The sequence below is a fragment of the Cydia pomonella genome, chromosome 6, assembly GCF_033807575.1.
Source record: "Cydia pomonella isolate Wapato2018A chromosome 6, ilCydPomo1, whole genome shotgun sequence".
In the NCBI taxonomy this organism is placed as follows: Eukaryota; Metazoa; Arthropoda; class Insecta; order Lepidoptera; family Tortricidae; genus Cydia; species Cydia pomonella.
In genome coordinates this window covers 2,030,623-2,052,448 of record NC_084708.1, presented here as the reverse complement: position 1 = coordinate 2,052,448, position 21,826 = coordinate 2,030,623, and the positions used below count along the sequence as shown (strand labels likewise).

General features: G+C 39.3%; 2 protein-coding genes across 2 annotated transcripts in view; one reads left to right on the top strand and one right to left on the bottom strand.

Moving 5' to 3' along the window:
- Positions 1–1,707: 1,707 nt before the first annotated feature.
- Positions 1,708–17,035, top strand: LOC133518688 (mutS protein homolog 5-like). Its single transcript, XM_061852363.1, has 19 exons — positions 1,708–2,022; positions 5,368–5,437; positions 6,597–6,665; positions 7,796–7,997; positions 9,092–9,320; positions 10,080–10,250; positions 11,175–11,313; positions 11,626–11,688; positions 11,972–12,076; positions 12,176–12,272; positions 13,080–13,270; positions 13,357–13,402; positions 13,887–14,025; positions 14,624–14,765; positions 14,876–14,951; positions 15,303–15,448; positions 15,682–15,894; positions 16,391–16,546; positions 16,923–17,035. The coding sequence occupies exons 1-19, from the start codon at positions 1,922–1,924 to the stop codon at positions 17,013–17,015; spliced, it is 2,448 nt and encodes an 815-aa protein (XP_061708347.1). The 5' UTR covers positions 1,708–1,921; the 3' UTR covers positions 17,016–17,035.
- The window catches only part of LOC133518686 (ubiquitin-like modifier-activating enzyme 5), a 21,338-nt gene continuing 16,508 nt past the window's right edge, over positions 16,997–21,826 (bottom strand). The window contains exons 7-9 of the mRNA XM_061852361.1: positions 20,923–21,049; positions 20,687–20,757; positions 16,997–19,144 (exon numbers count right to left, since the gene is read on the bottom strand). Coding sequence (XP_061708345.1) covers positions 19,031–19,144; positions 20,687–20,757; positions 20,923–21,049 — 312 coding nt within the window. The 3' untranslated portion in view covers positions 16,997–19,030. The remainder of the gene's footprint in view (positions 19,145–20,686; positions 20,758–20,922; positions 21,050–21,826) is intronic.

Here is a 21,826-nt window from a genome sequence, read left to right as displayed (position 1 = left end):
AGGGGCAAAAATAAAAAATGTAGGTGCAAAGGGTTATCGTCCCATAGAACATTGGAACTTCGCGCCTTTTTCTACTGACAAAGTTGTTTGACAGACTACATCTTTGTTGCTGACTATACCTATCCATTTCATAAAGGCCTATCAATAATTGCATTCGATTTGCAATATATGCGGTATTTGATCGATCGATTAAATTCGTAGCTCCTACTTAGCCAGCAATTTCCTTAAATCTCATGCAATTTTTTGCAAAGTCTGTAGAAGCCTTGAGGCATAAATGATGGTAGAATCGTATAGATGTGCTATACCACGTGCGCCCGTGAGGGACTGAAAATACGCAATGCGACGAAATTAAAAACACGTTTTAACATTCCTGACCACATACCAAAAACAACCTACGGAATTTTGTCGGGTTATTTGTTGGCCACCATAAACCATACAAAAATGTACGGTGCTGAAAGATGCATAAGACTATCTCGTTCTGTCAGTTCCCCCCCCCCCCACCACCACTCATGCCCAATCCATACTAAATACTTGATTCATGCCTTAAGGCCTGTTTACACATTGATTAGTGTTTAAGTGCGAGTCCGTACATTTGCCACTAAACGCAAGTAGCAAATCTATGAACTCGCACTAAACACTAAACAATGTGTAAACTGACCGTTAACCATCCTCAAGTTTAAAATAATTCAATACCCAGTTCAAGTAGCTATTTGGGCTATCTAATCTGACAACTGATAAGGTCCTTTACCCCGTATAAAGGGTAGAACGGCGGTAGAACACGCGATTCTTTAATATGGATTTTTTAATTACCGTTGCGACGCTGTGATTCAACACCTACAACGGCAAAAACTGTTTAAAATGCACCTGCTTTAAAAATAATTAAGCCTCAGTTGAACAGTAGGTAGTACCTAGTAAACAGTAACCATGTCACTTTTAATAAGTTTCTTTATGATATAGTTAGCGGCTTTATTATGGCGTCGTGAACTTTTCATTCAATAAGTTTACCTATAATATCTAATTAGTACATTACGATACAAGTGCGAAAAATAGGAAATTCGAAACGAGTGGCGATAAATAGAAACACGACCGAAGGGAGTGTTTTAAATCGACACGAGTTGCGAATTACCTATTCGCACATTATCGTACAACGTTTTACAGTACATATGGCCCTTTAAATGTTCGACAAAGTAACGTAATATGCTAATTTTCGCACTAGTGCGGTAAAGTAGCACCATATGTACTATAATAGTACATTACGATACAAGTGCGAAAAATAGGAAATTCGAAACGAGTGACGATAAATTAAAACACGACCGAAGGGAGTGTTTTAAATCGACACGAGTTGCGAATTACCTATTCGCACATGTATCGTACAACATTTTACAGTACATATGGCCCTTTAAATGTTCGACAAAGTAACGTAATATGCAAATTTTCGCACTAGTGCGGTAAAGTAGCACCATATGTACTGTAAAATATATTATTATAGTCTGTGAAGCCATTTCCGTCAGATGAAAAAAGCTGTAAATTTAAAAATACAGGCATAGAAAATTTGAAATTCGCACCTCTTTCTACTGACAAACTTGTTTGAGCGACTATATAAATAATGAAATTATTATTGATAAGTGAATAATTTTAATTCACGTAGAAAAGTTTTACAATATTTTTAATTTTTATGCAAATTTTTAGCGTCTACTTAAACGCATCACTACCCCAGCACACTGGCAGTTTGTAAAAAAGTCTTGGCAGTATGAGAGTAAATACTCAAGTCACAGTAAAATATGTTCTATTAAAAAATGTGCACTTGGCGGGAAACTCGTGTAAACAAATAAGACAAATTCCAATAAATTCATGTTTCTTGATGACTTGGTCATTGAAAGTCGGAAATAACTGTAATAAGTGAGTCTATTGTGACGTGACAATGATAAATGGAAGTTGTAATGATGCTTCGACAAACGCGCCGCGGACAAGCAGTAGTGAAAATAATCAAAGAGATTCATTCGTTATTTCGAGGTGTCGCAGGTAATCGAACTTGAAATGAAACTAGTCTATATTTAAATTAAATTAATTAAAAATATTTATTTCGGACTCTGGTTCCATAATTTGTTAGTATAAAACACACAATACACTTACGACTACAACACTGTACAATTTACTTTACAACTAGTGTTAGTGACATACATTACTTAAACCTAAACCTAATATCTCCGGGGAGAGGCGCGCACTGGGGCATGCATCTTATCCCAATAACGCATTATCGGGCAATCTACCCGTTCAGCAAGTGAGCTCAAAATGCTGTTGGTGCTACCCAGAACTCTTCGCATCAAAGATGATATTCTGGTGCGTAAAATTGCGTGGAACCCCGGCACGCCCGCCGCCGCGAACATGCCGGACGCACTGCAATAGCGAGGGTGCCCCATCAGCATCCTGAACGCATTGTTGTATTGAACTTTCAATACATTGACGGCCCTCTGAGAATAGCTAATCCACAGTGCACACGAGTAGAAGGATTGGCAGAATGCCTTAAACAAGGTAACTTTTACACTGTCACTACATCGTGCGAACCTACGACTCAGCATATTACAACGGACCGCCAAAGCTCGACGTTCCCTGTCTATGTCCTGATCATCACATAGCGTGTCCGATACCCAGTGCCCCAAGTACTTAAATTTAGAGACTCTGTTTAGTGGTGTGCCATCAAGTACAACAGGCGGGACAATGTTGTATGTTTTATTGCCAGCCTTAAACAGCAACAACTCACTCTTCGTCGCATTGTACTTAAGGCCATGGGCAGCAGCGTAGCGCTCGCATATGCATAGCAACTTTCTCAATGCACTGATGCATGGACTCAGTAACACCATATCATCGGCATAGCTGATGTTGTTTATAACTTTTCCGCCCACGGAGCAACCTATAGAAGTGTTACTGAGTTCATTGATCAGCCCATTCATATAGAGATTGAAGAGCTTCGGAGACGTCAACCCACCCTGTCTCACTCCGCACTTCAACCTATACTCGTCAGAAACCGATCCAGCCCACCTTACAACATTTGTTTGATGCTTGTACCAATACTTAAATATAGACACAATCTCCCCCGGCATGCCTGCCTCTTCAGATAATTTTGACCACAAGATATCGTACGACACTAAGTCGAAGGCCTTAGAAAGGTCCAAGAAACAAGCATACACAGGGGTTCGCTCATTAGCATAGTACTGGACAGTCCGCTTGAGACAGTAAATAGCTGATTCAGTAGATAACCCAGCTCGGAATCCAAACTGGGCGTCATTCAACTTAATATGAGTATTTAACTGTTGATCAAGCAGGCTATCCAGCACCTTTGCTATTACAGTCGCTAAAGAGATGGGCCTATAGTTGTTTGTATCCGACACGTCACTCGTTTTACTCTTAATGATCGGGACTACAATAGTTTTCATTAGGTCATCAGGAAGGTAAGAGTGAACGATGGATAAAGCAAAAAACATAGCTAGAACTCTCGGCAGATGGGGACCAGCGTACTTCAGATGTTCTACACTGAGGCTATCATGCCCCGGCGACCTACCACGCGACATGTTCCCAATGACAGTAGCTATCTCTATAGCGGAAAAATAAATAGGTCGGTGACAAGCGCCGGCACATGCCCTACCAACAGTGGTCAGCGTCTCGCTCAGTAAGTTACGCTGCGGTTCAACTGTAAAATGCGTTTTAAAAAGATTTGCAATGTCCGCCGGCTCACACGCGCCCCCGACGCTCACAGGTAGGCTCGGTTTGGTGTTAAGGCTATTAGTGTGTTTCCAGAAGGACCCAAACCTCTTAGCATCGTGATGCGATGCCAGAATATCCAATTTGATTTGGTTTTCATGGTTTTGGCACCATTTAAGTTTCATTTTAAAATGTTTCCGAGTCGAACACATAGCCGTATAAGTAGGACCGAGCCGAGGCCTACCACTACTAACCCACTCACGAAAAGCAAGCCGAGCCTCTCTATGAGCATCTTTGACATGTTTATTCCAACCCGTGATATACCGACCTTTATGGGGTTTTTTCATGTCGTAGCTAAGTATAGCCGCCTCACTAAGAGCCTTAACTATTTTAGTATATAGGTCACTAATATAAACCCTGTGGTTGTCATTGCTACACATTGTATCACAACATTCTCTTAGTTCAGGTGGAAAATCTACTTTTGAAAGTAAGCTGTTACATATCTCTGTATACTTTGAGATTTGAGGCGGCTCTCTTGTTCCCCAGATTACTTTATTTTTATATTGCAATAAGTATTGTATATTATACTGAAAAACAAATTATCCATTTGGTCTGGATCTTTGGCAATCCTCATCACGCGTGATAGCCTCAACAGCCATTAGAAAATAAATCTGAATTTTATATTTATTGCGCAATAATAATATGGTAAACATTTTGAAGGGTTTTCCAACATTGGATTGGATTGGATTTATATTTGGCTGTTATGGGTGGTAGGGCTTATCTATTGTATATACCTATTAGATTACCTATTGTGGTTTTAATTTTCAATAGTTGTGATACTTGTGATGCCGAAAAATCTCGATTTTGACCGAATATTATTATTAAAATATAGAACCGTCAGATATCCGTTTCGTTAACATTCGTTTTATGGAGTGTGGATTTAAGAGGAGAGAAATTTCTTATGATAGAACTGTTGCAAAAGTGTCCAGCTGTCAGCTATAAATAATAGTTCCAAATCTCTCCAGAGTAGCGCTAGAGTAGCTAAGAACCTAGGCGTTATTGACGGGAGTGAAGTGCGCTGCCTATGCTTTGATTTTTTTGTTCAAGTACTCTAGGTATTGTAGCACCGTAGTATAGTGTTGTATAGCATAGTGTTGTGTTCCTGCCGGTGAGTAAGGTTGCCAAAGCTCAACGAGGGTGGGAGGGGGTTAGGGTTGGCAACGCGCATGTAACTCCTCTGGAGTTGCAGGCGTACATAGGCTACGGATACTGCTTACCATCAGGCAGGCCGTATGCTTGTTTGCCACCGAGGCAGCATAAAAAAAAAAAAAATTTAAGGTTTTTTGATGACACTTTTTGGTATATGGAGATTTCTTTCCTTACCTCCACCTTCCGTAATTCGTTGACTAATTCTTAAACATAGAGGCATTAATGTCTTATTAATTGAGTTAATATTACCTATTGTAGAGAAGCCATACCAAACAATGAAATTTTCGCAATCTCATCCTGTACCACGCGACCAAAACGACGTAAGCGCCATAGTTCACGCTCCGCTTCTATAGTTTGTTGTCAAAACAACAACTCATTGGCACAAAATACTGGTTCTCTGTGCCGGTTCTATGCGTAGTAGTTCAATGGTCTAATTTTTTTTTTTTTGTATGATTGTAGAAATACTGAAGTAACAGTGAATAACGTCGATACTGATAACGACTCCACTGAAGAAACCGACGTGGAGGAGGTAAGTTTCGTATTTATCACTAAGGGCGACCCCACACTAGCGTCTCTTGAGCGTCGACGTCTAGTCAGCGCTTTGGATAATGGCCTCGCTGCTCGCTGTGTAGTTGCGTCGAGCAGCAGCCATAGAGTTGACTAGACGCTGACGCTAGGAAGACGCTAGTCAGCTGTGGCTGCATGTAATTAGCAACGACACAGTGTTGCAATATCATCTTCTTCTTCTTCGTCAACCTAGCGTTTTCCCGGCCTAGCGCCAGGGTCCGCTTTCCTACTTAATCTTCTCCACTTTGCCCGGTCTTCGGCATCCTCAGATGTGAAATTGTTCTCTTCCATGTCCGCCCTCACGACCTCCAGCCAGCGCTTCTTAGTCCTACCGCGGCCGCGTGATCTAGGGCTTTGGACAGTGAGGTTGAGGCATCTATTTCCGACGTAGTCTACTGGTCTGCGGCTTATATGGCCATACCATCGGAGGCGACTTTCCTGCAGCTTATCCGCTACGTCACGAATTCCGAGGCTGCCATGGATGTGTTCGTGATGTGTGATTTCTGTTGTAATATCATCATTAATGTCAAATTTCTATGAAAATAGAACCTTTGTAATAATGACACTATCTCACTTTGTTCTGTAGTAAGTCCAGTTCAAAAGTTGAATATATACACAGTGTTTTTATTGATTTCCATTAATTTCGAGGGTGCATCCCTGAGCTTAAATTAAATAACTTTCTCAAAGAGACCGGTATTATAATTATTTATAATTAACTCCATTTTGGAGATAATCAATCATTAATTTTTATCTTATAAGGCCCTTACGAGCGCGTTCACTTGCCTTAGGGCCTGTTTACATATTGATTAGTGTTTAGTGCGAGTTCATACATTTGCTACTAAACGTAAGTACTATCTAAGACGATCGATGTTAGAAATGACATTGATATGTCAAAGTTTTCAATTGTTTGGTTAATTTAAATTTAATGCCCGTGTTACAACAACGCTATATGCAACATTTAATTACTTTTATAAAAAAAAAGTTAAAAAAATTGTTTTCGAAAATTAACTACTTATGCCATTTAGTTTCCTTAAACGTACTTACGGATACCCCGAAGTTAACGGAATTCAATAAAAACACGGTGTATAGGTACATCTACATGATTTTTTGTTTTCGTATAGAAATTACTGACGGTGTACTGCCGAGCAGGCAAGCTAGGAGCCGCCTACTACACCATACAAACTGGAGAGGTAAATACAATGCTTATTTAGGTCAATGTGGATGTGTCAATACTACAAGCTCTTTCGTTGCTTTTAACTATTACGTATGTATACAAGGTGTAACAAGGTGCATATTCGGTGTTGTGTTCTAATTAGGACAAAGTGGAAGAAATTTTTTTTTGATGCGATTTTTTTTCTATGGGGCAGGTCGTCCATGTTGGCCAACCCTTCATAAAAAGGCCAAAACTTAGTCGCATATTAAACGGATCCCCATTTTTATTACAACCTGTACATATTCCACTTACACTTCTGTAAGTCGACAGTGGATAAAACAGAAAGCGAAGCTAAAAATATTAAAAGAGAAATAATAATCAAAAAATAAAAATAAAAATTGGTTATTTCGGACCAACATAATCCATAGATGTGTTAGTAGAATGTATCTTAATAGCCTAAGGATTAGTGTACACAAAGAAAAACAATGCAGAAAAAATTAAATCAAAAACTAGAATCAAACACAATAAACAAAAGAACATTAAAACACTTAGTAAATACCCCGATTTTTAGGGCATTTATATGAGTCTCGTAACTTTACGTGGCATTCGTCATCCCGGGTACATACTTACTTTTCGTTGGCAATCTAGGCCTAACTACTCACCCGGGATTAAAATATTTTCATACTAAGAAAATTCGCTCGAATCGAAGCATTAGTTTTGGGGTCAGTAGGTGAACGGCTAAGGAACCGTGCGTACCTACTCACGCAATGCGTAATTGAGTTACTAGTTAACATAACCCCTCAAGCCAATTCCTGATAACTCCTTACATAGAAAATTTTAGTCATTATTTAAGTTTTTGAAACAGGCAAAATGAATAATTAAATATTATAGGGACATTCTTACACACCACATATGCTGTCGTTGGGGTGGTTTACCCTACTGCTTTATTTGGTTAGATTATATTTATAGAGAGTTGTACTGCACCATTAAATCAATGAACCATCTGGTATTTCATAGAAAACTGTTAAAACTGACCTACGATGAATTTGGCAGAATTTTCTTGTACAGAATTTTTAAGACTGAGGCTTAGGTTTGAGGATCTTTTCAGTCTTTCCCGTTAAATGATGAATGAAACCGACCCTTAAATTAATCCTAATCATCCCTTAGCTTCACATCCTAGAGGAGCTTCCAGACCGAGCCTCAGAATTCCTCATGTTCCGAAACTTGTTCCGACAAGTCGAACCCCTGCAAGTCCTTCTGGATGGACGGACTCAAAGTGCCTTCGTCACAGCTGTAAAGAAGACTGTGTTTGCTGATGGTGAGGATGGAGGGAAATGCAAGTTGGTGTTCCTGGCTTCTAAGGAGTATAGTGAGTTTCCCAGTTATTCTTGAAAGATATATTTAAGAAATCTTGTCAAACAAGTTGAACCCTTACAAGTCCTTGGATTGATGGACACAAAGTGCCTTCTCCCGTGCTGTGAAGAAGATAGTGTTTGCTGATGGAGAAAATGGAGGGAAATGCAAGTTGGTGTTCCTGGCTTCTAAGAGGTGTAGTGAATATTAGGAATATTCTTGTTAAATAATACGTGTTCAATTAGAAGTTGGCTTAAATGGGTTGTTTCTATGGAGATGATTCTACATCTTCTCGATGTAGGTATATTCTAGAGGGCGAGACGAAGCGCCAAAATTAATATTGATATTACAAAACTGTAGGTAAACAATTTAATTCTTCGTCAGTTCCCCTCGGTGTGTAAAGTCAGTGCGCTTAAAAGTATCTGGTGGTATAAATAATGGGGAAGCTACCAGCTGTTAAAAAGGACTCACGCTACAACGTTTCGGGCCCGGGCCGGGGCGTCCGACACTTCAGTTTTCTATAGAAAGCAATACATGATCACCTGTCATAGAAAAAGAATTAAGTCATCGTCGTGAGACACCCTTTAAGGCGCCCACTGATTACTACATCGCCGGACGATATCGGCCTGTCCGTTATTCGCAAAAACTGACAATCGTGAATACTCAGAACTGACAATCAGTGGGCCCTTTACAGGACATAACACACTTAACAAACACCTACACAATATGGGTAAAACAGACAGCCCCATGTGCAGAGCGTGCATGGAAGAAGAAGAAACAACAAAACATATTCTCCTAGACTGCAAACAGGTAGAAGTATACAGGAACAAATACCTAGGGAATCCGTGCACACTAGGAGAGGCAATTAGCAACCTGAAAACTTTGCTAGGCTTCGTGGAGGAGCTGGGGTGGTTAGAGTAGCGCTACCTCGTTTCACGCAAAATAGGCACAATGGTTGTCGATTTGCGGAAAATGCCCAGAAGAACTAACTAACTAACAGTGGGCCCTTTCTCTCTTAGTTTATGAGAATTAAAAATCGTCGTATTTCTTTGTTCTTCCCGGGCTTGACTAAGTACTCATCAGAATTCAAGTTTGCCTAAAACTTTTCAGGCTTCGAAGCGTGCAAACGTCGTATCTACCTGCTATCCCTACCAACTGAACCAAAAAACTGCACCGACGAAGAGAGAACTCTGTTCCTTAGAACTGTAATAGACTTTAACCAGACCCAAACGGTTCATGCTTTGGGGGCCCTGCTTAAATATCTAGACCTGAACTGGTCGAATTTGAATCTGGATCTGCAGAGCAAGCCTCAGTTTTTGTGCTTGAGAAGGATATCTTTGTAAGTAATGCCTGCTTACAAGATTTAACACCGTAGCTCGAGTATGGACGCAGATAGACGGACGTGATAACGATATTTAGATACAGTGTCTTGTCATCATCACGTCGATTTCACCCTATGCTCGCTTATATTAAAAACCATAATATATGAATTTACGAATCGCATGGATTTTGGAGCAGACCTACACAAATAACAGGCAATTTCCTTAATTTCTTTACTGTATTCTCAGGCAATAAATTGTAAATTCAAACTGGTTTTCATATCATACTGCAGTGGCAGCATGGTTCTATTTTTATCGCTTGTCACTATGCCCGTCACTTTCGCACTTACATACTTGTTAGAACGTGACAGGCATGGTGATAAATGATAAACAGCCGACCATCTTAGTCCTACTGCGGTGGCAGTATGGTTCCATTTTTATCATTTGTCACTATGCCCATCACTTTTGCGCTTATATACTTGTTAGAACGAATCAGGCATGATGGTGACAAATGATAAAGAGCCGACCATCTTAGCCCTACTGTAGGCCTAAGATGGTCGGCTCTTTATCATTTGTCACCATGCCTGTCTCGTTCTAACATGTATGTAAGCGCGAAAGTGACGGGCATAGCGACAAGTGATAAAAATGGAACCATGATGGCACCGCTGGTTATAAAACTTATGATTAAGACAAGCTTAAAGGGTGCACATACACCCATATTGTAGCTAAAACGCGATGTCATGTTATGACATAATAATGATGCTAAAACTTATTTATAGGAAAGACATAGTAACAATTGACGAAGACACGTATCGTGGTCTCCAAATATTCAGCACTATTTCCCACCCAAGCAACTTCAAAAAAGGAGTCCAGGGCAGCAATAAGGAGGGTTTAAGCTTATTCTACATATTTAGCAAATGCTCAAGCAAAGTTGGACAGAAGATGATGAGGTAAGGTGTTTTGGGAGTCTGAATAAATTATCTAATGATCAGTCATAAGTAATAAAATCCAAGAAGAAAAGAAACGGCAATAAATTCTGAAGACAAATAGCACCTTTATTTTACCTGCATCAATTCTTGGGACTTGGGAATTTGCCAAAACCAGACCCTAAGTCTCTTTTCAAGTTCCCATGAAATGCGTTCTCTCTTCTAGCGTGAGTCATCCTGTAGATGAATGTATGCAGCCTATCCAGCTTGGGCCTACAACTACATATAAATATGGCAATATATAATATCCATCAGAGAAGGGTATGCTTCATCTGCAAAAAGGACCTTTTCATCAGAATTTCAGATATAAACGTCCTTATTACATTTGAATCATTAAAGACCCTTCTGTAATGGAAAGCCACAAATGCAGCCTTATGAGAAAGAAGACTCATTTAACACTTTACACTCGCATTTTGCGATTTCAATGGATGACATCCGTGACCACAGCTGGTTGCACCCCAGCTAAAACGTTGGAAACACTAAAAATAATGAGACTATCGCGTTAGATAAATATATAATAAATAATAATAATAGTGTGGGAAGTAACGTCCCTTGGGTCCCATACCCCCGAGAGTCGGTCAGGCCCCTCTCTCCGGCTTGCCTTCACTGGCCGGCTGGAGTGAACACTGAGCAGGGGCCGCAGGACTCTCACCTCTGGCTTGCCTTTACCGGCCGTCCAGAGTGGGGTGTCAGAGCTTTACGTTACCTTTAAAGGTAAGGGACTAACATAATAATAATAATTCAGCCTATATACTTCCCTCTGCTGGGCACGGGCCTCCTCTCATGTTCGAGAGGGGAAATATATAATATCACTAAATAGAAGATTCATTTGTTTAAATATAAAGGCCAAATATCTAACCATTTACCGATCTACATTTTTTTGTAAAGAGTACTAATGCAGCACCCAACTACTGACTTGGAGACAATAAGGCGTCGTCAGGACGCCGTGGAGTTCTTCATGAAGCCGCAAAGCGACACTATCATGAGAAACATGTGCTCTTCGCTGAGGTTCATCAAGAATGTTAATGTAAGTAGCAGTTGAGAGCGCGAAATGCGAGCGCACATTATGTCTGTTTCAATTTGGGCAAAAATCCTTTTGTGGATTATTCTCAAAGAATATGTTAGAGGTGTTATTGCCGCGACCCATATAACTACAGGTCGACCCGATTCTCATATCATTTCCTTTCATGAGCAGGTTCAATAATTATACTTATGGATTTTTTGCCGCTAGATCTATAGCTCGCTAGTATATTTCCGTAAAGAGTAGGTAGGTACTAATTATAATGTATGTTTGTAGTGTGTGTGTATGTGTAATTATCTACCTATCAACCGTTTCCAGGGCATATTGACAAAAATAAAGGAGTTGTCTGCCAAACCCTACCAATGGAAGTCACTTTACAACGTAAGTATAAATAAGTAGTTAAGCAAACCTTGAAAAGATATCTTCCAGATTTAAAATTTTATTCAAATGATTACAAATCAATACAATTATGATATAAAATAATTATTAGAATTAATAATAAAAACTAAAATAAAACTAATATCAATCTAAAAATGGTCCCTGCGGCAAAATACCGATGACGCTGGCAGCATTTCCTCGCTGAATTGGATGACTGATGCGTTAGCTTTCAGATTGTATTACTATAGGTAAGTACCTAATGTAATGTTACGTGTAATAATTTCAGACTTTGTATAACGCAGTATTGATTTGTGAGATGTGTGAGAACGCAGCAAAATCCAGCGAGTTTCTTGAACAACTCGCCAATTTTGACAACAACAAACTTTATGAAGTAAGTATAATATTTTAGAAAATTTAATTAAATCAACTAAATACCTTAGATCTTCAATACCTATTTATATTATACTTACCTATATAAAAACTTTTTCAGATGGCGTTATACATGAACAGGATAATAGATTTCGATTTATCGAAGACAGAACGAAAGTTCACCGTCAAAGCAGGAGTTGACCAAGAACTTGACATGAGTACTTCACTCTTTTTATTTAGCTTTTTTCAACAGAATATGAACTTTATATCTTTTGAATGAAAAATAATATAAATACAAGAGCTCTCTATTGAGATGTAAATCGTATGCCATGCAATATTTTGGGAAATGAAATTTACATTTTACTAAATTTTAGGATTGTTACTTATTTTGCTTTGTGTATCTTGCAAATGTAAATACTAACCTATTACAAATAGGTGCAAAATATTGAGTTATTGACAAACATTCAAACAAGCTAACAATTTTAAAATTTAGGTACGTGATATTAGGTATAAAAAATATATTTATTTATGTAATTACAATATACAATACAACATAATACATTTTTTTAGTAAAACCTAAACTAAAATAAAAATTCACCCCTCGGCAAGGTGCCGTAGATGCTGGCAGCATTACCCCGCTGGATTGCAATACTAATGCGCTGTGCGAGGAAGCTGCCAGCCCTACGGTCCCCAGTCGCATCCACAAGCCTCTTTGACAAAGCCCCAAAAAAATTCAGGGCACCGGGACCCCACGGGCCAAGTGTTTCCACACCAAAAGGGGTAAAACTATATTCTTGGTCGATGCGGCTGTACTTAGCTCTTTTTTTTCGCTCAGCCGCATCCGCCGCTGCATCCGGTGAGACGGAAGTGCCATGAAGATGGGATGGGGCTAGTGTGTCCACGCATGTAGCGTCCCACACCAACACCCGTCCCATCTCCCACGGAATCAATGACATTCCGTCCGGATTTTTTAACATACGTACAGAATTGTTCAATTTATTTTCACATCTTTACCCTCCAAACAGAAAAGCAAACCATGGCCAGCCTCCACACCCTAATGTCCGAGACAGCCAAAGTTGAACTAGAGCGACTTCCCCCCTTCGTAGAAGAATGCACTATGCTCTACATGCCACACCTGGGCTACCTGCTCGGAGTGAAGATCTGGGCCGAAGAACTGACCATGGAACAGAAACAACTGCCTGATATGAAGTTCATGGTAAGACACTGAAAACAGTAAAAAATTTCGTGGTTTTCCCTAGAGACTGCAGTATAGTAAGTACCAAGTTAATTGATGCTTTTCAGTTTCAGAACAATGACTACATTCATTACAAGAGCAAAGGTTGTGAAGGTTTGTATGAATCCAATTATGAGAGGCAGTAAAGTTAGTCTACCTAGAAAGATACCAATACCAGTTCCACACTTTTAAGACTTTAGTCAGTGTTCATAATAATTCGACAGCAGACAAAGCAGATATGTGTGGACCATGATACCTACAGTGTATAGACGTCTCGACTCTCGAGCGCTTACGTCATGGTGACGTCACTGACAGTTACAGTCAGTCGATGTCAGACCGGCGAGCAGAGCGGTCGTACTGCGTGATGTTTGTGTTGACGAACCGTTGGAAATTATATCGTATGATTTACTGAGGTAAATACAGTACTTTACAATACCTATCGAAAGATAGAAACCTAGCATCATCTTATATGCACAAGCTAGAGAACTTACGAGTACCTACTACTAGAAAACGTGAGCCCCCGCGCGTTGTGAAATCGTACGCAAACTAAGTATACTCAGTACCTACTTACAAGATGTTTCGATGACGTAATTTCCAGAACTCGACGTGATGATAGGCGACACGTACCCCGAGATCGTGGCGCACGAAACCCGCATCATGCTGCGTCTGACCGCAGTGATTCTGGATAATCTCAACACATTAGCGGCTTGTGTTGATGCCTGTGCTGAGCTGGACTGGTACATACATTTTTTGACACAATCCTAGTCGAAACATTAAGTAGGTATTTTTACCAAAAAATAAATTTTACTTTTCCCCATATGTGTAATTGAAGCCACACAATGATTTACAGACAATGTTTTTTTTAGGAATATTAGTGCTTGTTTTTATTCAATTTCATAATTAAGAGTGTTATTTCCCAACAACAACATACTGCGACACAGTTCGACTTGGAGTAGAGCCCAAACACTGGACAGACGTTACGACCTTCATATTTTTATTACATACTTTTTTTATTTAGCTTAGCTTCACATATCTCTTATGTGCGTTTAGAAAATGACGTAACTTAAGTTTGAACCACTTCCCGGTGTCTTATTCAGTTGAAATTTGGAGTAAATCCGTAATTCCGATTACAATGAAATAATATGCGAACATGGAGCTGACCTGATGACGTAGTCGATAGGTAACCAAAGGATTCCTCGATGGAAAAACACAAACACGTCGAGTTTAGGGAAATACTTGATAAACATAATAATATCATTTTTTGGCAGTAACTTCTTATTATATCGATTCACACATTCATGAGATTTTATACCCATTTTAACCTTTCCAATCTAGCCTCATAGCAATCGCCAAAGTGTCGAAAGAGTACAACTTCGTGCGCCCCACAATGTCTCCTGAAAAGATTATTGACATCAAAGATGGCCGACATCCGCTGCACATCCTAACCACTGATAACTTCGTGCCCAATGATGCTCAGGTAAGGTATACCTTTAGGTTCCTGAAATATGGTTTCGCCGCTGGATATTCTACATAATAATGCTGGGAGACTGGGCAGTCCGTAAGGTTAAAACTACTACTATTTTGCAGACCAGCGCTGGAGCGTGCGCGAGAGTTCTTACGGGGCCTAATGCGAGCGGAAAGTCTGTCTACATGAAGATGATCGGTGAGTATAACATCCAGCTCCAGAAGACTATAGATCCATGATACTTAGGCAGCAATGCCTTTATTGTCTAAAGCTTAAATGGAATTGAGCGGAACATGTATTGTTACCAGGCATAGTGATAGCTGGTGGACCAGTGTTGACGGATTGGTGGCTGCTTCCTTTCAGATGAAAGAAGTGCCTGGCGTCCGTTAGTTCTATGGTGGATGCCATTCGAAAGATCGCGGGACACTTTTAGATGAGACTAGAAGTGTGTACCTAGTACTTACACGAAGAAGAGGCATATGATCAGCAGTGGACGACAGGAGGCTAAAATTATTTATAGTTTATTACGAACAATCTGTATTATTTCAGGCCTCATCGTATACCTAGCCCACATCGGTAGCTTTGTCCCAGCTCGAGCGGCCACCATCGGTATAATCCGCCACATCAGGTCACGCTTGCAGACCGCGGAATGTGTAGCGACCCACATGTCTGCTTTCCTCATCGACCTCCAACAGGTTTAAACCGCTTTCTTAATCATAATCACCTATTCTTTTGTCGTCCCAGACCTGTCGCAGAACCGGGCTTTCTCCTCCTCATCATGAAGGACTTGAAGGAGGGATTGTTTTCCGAGGGTCGCAAATGACCCATTAGGCATATAAGAGAAAAACAACTTTGACACTACATACCTACCTAGGATATTTAATAAACATTGCACAAACGTTAACCCTAACCAATTCCGCAATTTTAGATGGAGCTAGCCCTCCAAGAATCCACATCTGACTCCCTAATCCTAATAGACGAGTTCGGCAAAGGCACCTCCGAGGTCGACGGTCTATCCCTACTAGCAGCCTGCCTCAATACGTTCCTGTTCCAAGGAGACGCGTGTCCGCACATCTTCCTGGCCACACACTTCCTCGATATCAGGGACTATATCGTGGAAACTCCGCTGGTGAAATTTTTGGTAAAATGTTTTCATTTCTTACTGTTTAAAGGATGAATTACTAGACTCGTCCAGTCCAAAGCGGAAGTCTTATTACGAAAAGATTCGACTGCTGTTTTCTGCCAAGGGTCTAACTTCATTAAAATCTTTTCGAAGGTTTTAATCGGTTTATATGTGATGCCCAAGGAGTTCACTTGAATAAACTCAGCACGAAATATGAAGAAGTATTTTCGATGACGTTTCATATGTTGTAGTTTTTAATTGAATAAGCTTATTAAATTTACTTAAAACTTTTGCACTTAAATAACATTTGTACCTTAGCGTGTAGTCGCGCTCTCTCGGAAAGGTTTCCACGGAAGACCAGAGTCGAGATCCTTAGGTAGTATCTTGACATTAAGCCGAGTGGAAACCTTTTCAGTGACGCTTAATAATAAATTAGTTCTTTAGTCTCATGTAGTACCTAAATTTAAACATTTTCTGAATAAATTTCTTCTATATTCTTTCTCTTTTTTCCCAGAGTTTCGAACACGTAATGGACGGAGACGCCCCAGTATTCCTCTTCCGAGTAACGGAAGGCTGCGTCGACAGCAGCTTCGCTCTTCAAGTGGCCCGCGCCAGTGGACTAGACGGCAGCGTGCTGGACAGGGCCGGTGAAGTTGCGGATAGTATGAAGGTAAGAAGATGCTTGAGGAACACAACGACTCTTAGTGGTATTTACTGTGGTTGTGAGGGGACTTTAACACTGCCAGACAAAAAACGGCGCACTACCCCAGAAACCGGTGGTCTATAGCTGCGTACGAAACAACCCGCCCAGCGGGTTGTCCGGCATCCGAACAAAGTTCACGAGCGCCCACCAGGTGGGTTCCCGGCAGTGAATGTGTTAAATCGTTGATATTGTTGAAAAAATAACTTCTTTCGGAGGTATTTTATACATTTGGAATTTTTTTTATTCGACTCGAAAAAATATCTAAATCTAGTCTGGCTTGACACTTGTCCTTTCGTGTTCACATTATAATGAATAATGGGCATATTTTGTACGTCTCTTTCAGAACAACGGCCTGCCACCGCCAAACAAGAGAATCACTGCAAAACTGAAGGCATTTACAGAAATAATAAAATCAGATCTCGCCGAAAACATTTAATAATAAAATTTGCTTATAAACATTGATATTTCTCGTAGCTTAGCAACTAATAACAATATTCTTATAAAATTTCCAAATAAAATATAATCACAACTTATGTACCGTACATTTTCATAATCTTAGTAATATAAAATGCAGAATCACAAAATACATATACAACAGCACATTAATAATACTAAAGATATTTGTTTGTATGGAATGCGACATATACTCTGGCACGTCCACTTTGTCAATAGATAAAGGCAGCAAATTTCAAATATGTAGGCGCGAAGGATTGAGCTTCCATAGACAATTTGAATTTCGCGCTTTTTTCTGACAAGTTGGGTGATTGAAAGATTATAATTTTTTTTTTTATAATTTAGCGAATATCCCTAATTAAAAATGCATACAATTCAAAAGTATTTTTGTTTAAATGGTGAATTTTTTGCATCTATATTTTTCATTTTCGTCCGTTTTACGGAAAAAATATTGATCACACTGTAAAATAAATTATAAGTATCATTGATAATAATAATTCTGCCTCCAAAAAGTAGCATTCATTCGTATCTTATTTATTTAAACAATAAAAATAAAATCTTCAAGGTATACGTTTGTGACGATGACGTCACTTTTGTTGTGCAATATCTAAAAAATGCGTCTCCCGTATCGATTAATTATTGGAAGTTTCGCTGCAATTAGTTTGATAATTATTAACTAACACAAACGGGACTTAATCGCGTATTAAGTTTTAAATTTACCTCCGACGTTTCGAGGACGGCGTTGTCCCCGTGGTCTCGGAGAAGACTGGCTAAAGTTGACATCGACATCTAGCCGCGCGAGTTTTTCGAACTACCCGCACTTGATCTTGTTTATTGACTTGAACATTCTGCGCACTAGGGAAGTTACTTTGTCGACACACAGCACTAACAACGCCGTCCTCGAAACGTCGGAGGTAAATTTAAAACTTAATACGCGATTAAGTCCCGTTTGTGTTAGTTAATAATGTGTAAATACGTAAAAGTTTAAATCAGTGTAGTTTGATATTATCTCTTAGCTTTTCACGGTATCCTTATTGTTGAAAAAACTAAAAGTACAACGCGGATGGCGCTAGTCAGGCCCCTTGAATGATTTGATGACAGAAAATAAAGATGTTCGAAGGCCTATAACTATTTAGACGATCTGGAGTTCCCGTTTCTAATTATTAGTATTATAACAGAGTGGTTTGCGCTATTTGAGCAGTTACGTACTTGCGGTTGGCGGTACACGCCACAATCAAAATTTATTATTTTATTTAAGATTTTATTAGTGAGTATCTCTTTTATTAGGGATCCATAGTCAACTAGGAACCCTTATGTTTCGCTATGTCTGTCTGTCTGTCCGTCCGCGGCTTTGCTCTTTGATGGACTTATGGTTAGTGCTAGAAAGCTGAAAATTGGTATGTATATATAAATCAGTTACGCCGATAAACTGGTAAACTAAAAATAAGATTTTTTTTTTAGAGTAGGTCTCCAGGAGATCTGGTTGTGCCGATCTCGAAAATGTTCTCCATTTACTAAGGGAAATACTCGCGCGAGAACATTCCCCATACAAAACGGAGAACATTCTCGACAACGGCACAACTAGTCCTCCTGCACGAAAAGTGAGGATGTTTTTTTCCGTTCAACGCTATAGTGTGGAATGTAGTTGGATAGGGCTAAACGAATCGGTCTTCAAGAACCAAATTGTATCCCCCCCCCCCCCTTAACTTTTGAACCATGGATCCAAAAAATAATAAAATAAATCGTGAAAGTAAACATAAGTAAAACCTTTCAAGGAAAACTATAGCGAACATGTCGGATGAGCAGTTTTTGAGTTTTTGCAGAGTCTATTTTGATAGACGGGTAAATACGGAACCCTAAACCGAGCACGGCCCAACATGTTTTTGGCCGTTTTTTCATATACAGTCAGAAGGTCCCGCTCAAGCAATTTTCCAATTATTCATGTTAGAGGTTGCTTGAAGTGGCTTGCCTTGCAAATCATCATAATGTAGAGCAGGTTTAGATGGACTTCATTTGCTGCATGAGCTCTTCGAGGGAGAGCTCGGAGGCGGCCACGGCGCCGCCCGAGCTGGACTCGGGCGTGCTGCTGTCCACCGGGACGCTGTACGCTACCTGCAGTATACATGGTGAAACTTTCTCAAAAATTTAAATCAAGGTATATTCGTGTTAACTCAAATGTGACTTTCCATCAGAGAAAGGTCCTTATCACTGTTGGCCGAACGTTAATTAGACTTAAAAATATTGAAACTTAACTTATACGACCGGTTTGGCCTAGTGGTTAGTGACCCTGCCTACGAAGCTGATGGGGCCGGGTTCAAATCCTGGTAAGGGCATTTATTCGTGTGATGAGCATGGATATTTGTTCCTGAGTCATGGGTGTTTTCTATGTATTTAAGTATTTATACATATTTATATATTATATATATCGTTGTCTAAGTTCCCTCAACACAAGCCTTATTGAACTTACTGTGGGACTTAGTCAATTTGTGTAATAATGTCCTATAATATTTATTTATTTATTTTATATAACTATTACAAATTGAACCATAAACCGTAACGGACGGTTTCAATATACGGTTCAATTTATAATGGTTAATTTTCAATTCTTTAACGTTCGGCCAACACTGGTCTTTATACTTCATGTGCAATAAGGACCTTTTTATAAGAATTTTTGTTGGAATTTTCTTATAAGAATTTTTGTTGGAATTTCCGACTGAAAGAACCTTATTGCCCTTGAAGCATAACCCTTCTGTGATGGAAAACCACGGATACTTGAAAATGTTGGTTGTGAAAATTACGTCAAATACCATCATGTTAGTCCATTTTAGGAATTAGGAACCCTACAATGAATGACAAGGGTTTTAAAATAAGTAAATGTACATGTGAGCAGGTTTTTACATATGTAAAGTACTGTATTTAAATAAATAAATGAATAAATATTATAGGACATTATTACACAAATTGACTAAGTCCCACAGTAAGCTCAATAAGGCTTGTGTTGAGGGTACTTAGACAACGATATATATAATACATAAATATTTATAAATACTTAAATACATAGAAAACACCCATGACTCGGGAACAAATATCCATGCTCATCACACGAATAAATGCCCTTACCAGGATTTTAACCCGGGACCATCAGCTTCGTAGGCAGGGTCACTACCCACTAGGCCAAACCGGTCGTCACACGTTACGTTACCTCAGTAAATCATACGATATAATGTATTTCCAACGGTTCGTCAACACAAACATCACGCGGTACGTCCGCTCTGCTCGCCGGTCTAACATCGACTGACCGAACTGTCAATGACGTCACCATGACGTAAGCGCTCGAGACGTCTATACCCTACAACAGGGTTTGCAAGTTTTGCAACATGCACTTTACAATCCTGGAGTTGTATGCGATCATAGACTATTTCTAATATCACAATTTTTTTTCTTCACATGTTAAAAATAGGATCTCTGAGAACCGTTCCAAAAAAGATAGTATTTTGTTATAGGTATAGGCGGATATTTTTTAATCTCAACTTTCTTGAAAGGGATTTGCACTGATTTACAATGGAGCCTTTCGAGGGAACCTTTTACAGGCTTAGTTAGATTTATATATAAAATTAAGACTCGATTTTATATAACATAAAAAAGTACACTGACCTGAACACCATCAACTAATTTGTAATTGGAGGTATCTTCTTCGGGACAATTTTCATCCACCAAACTGATTCCTGTAGAAATATTGCGGTATTTAGAGATGTTTCGTATTAAAAGTAGTATGGTAATAAACGTTTTATTGAATACATTGTCCAATCAGACAGAAAAAAAAATATACACGGCTAAATATTTTTATTTGGGCTGAACAGGGAATACACAAATAACGCGAAAGTACTTACCCCACTCGTTGTCAGCGTGGACGGGCGCGGCGTCCTCGGTGACCTCAGTAGCGACCTCTACCGGCGGCCGCGCGCGCGCCTCGATCTGTCGCGTGCGGCAGTGGTTGTCGTCGCACTGCGTGTTCGGCTGACGATAAATAAATAAATATTAGGTCATTACCTATGAAATTGGCGTTTTGTATGGATACCTTTTAACGAAATTCGATTTTTCATACAATGAATTTTGTGATAGCATTTACCATATAGCATGCACAAAGCCGTGACGAGTGGCGGAAAACGGGGGAGGCCCTTGCCCAGCAGTGGGACAAAATGTAGGCTATTTAAAAAAAAAAAAGAAAAAAAAACAATTCAAACCAAACAATTTTTTGCCAGTAATCTGAAACATTTTTAAGGCACAAATTCTATCTCATATTTTTTTTTAATCTGTCCCGTCAGTAAAATATAAGTCATTTAAATACTCGAGCCGGCAGCACATGAAAAGAGCTGTTTTCAGGGCGGTATTCTGAATACATAAAACAATAAACGTAGCAAATAATTGTATGTAAAATCGTTGTTATGTAGCGCACTAATGAAATTAAAAAATACTTCAAGTTACTATTAAAATAAATAAACTATGACATGACTAATAATTATGAACAAAAACGCCAATTTCATACACCCAATATTATAGGATATTATTACACAAATTTACTACACTTGACGCGGCCAATGATTATCCCTATGAAAGTCATAGATCTAAAAAAGTAAGGATAAGCCCATGCAGACAATTCCGACCGAGAAGTCTCGTGTCGACTTCTAAAATAAGAGAATGATAAAACAAAAAAAAAATATGATGTACATTACCATGCAAACTCCCACCGAAAATTGGTTTGAACGAGATCTAGTAAGTAGTTTATTTTAATAC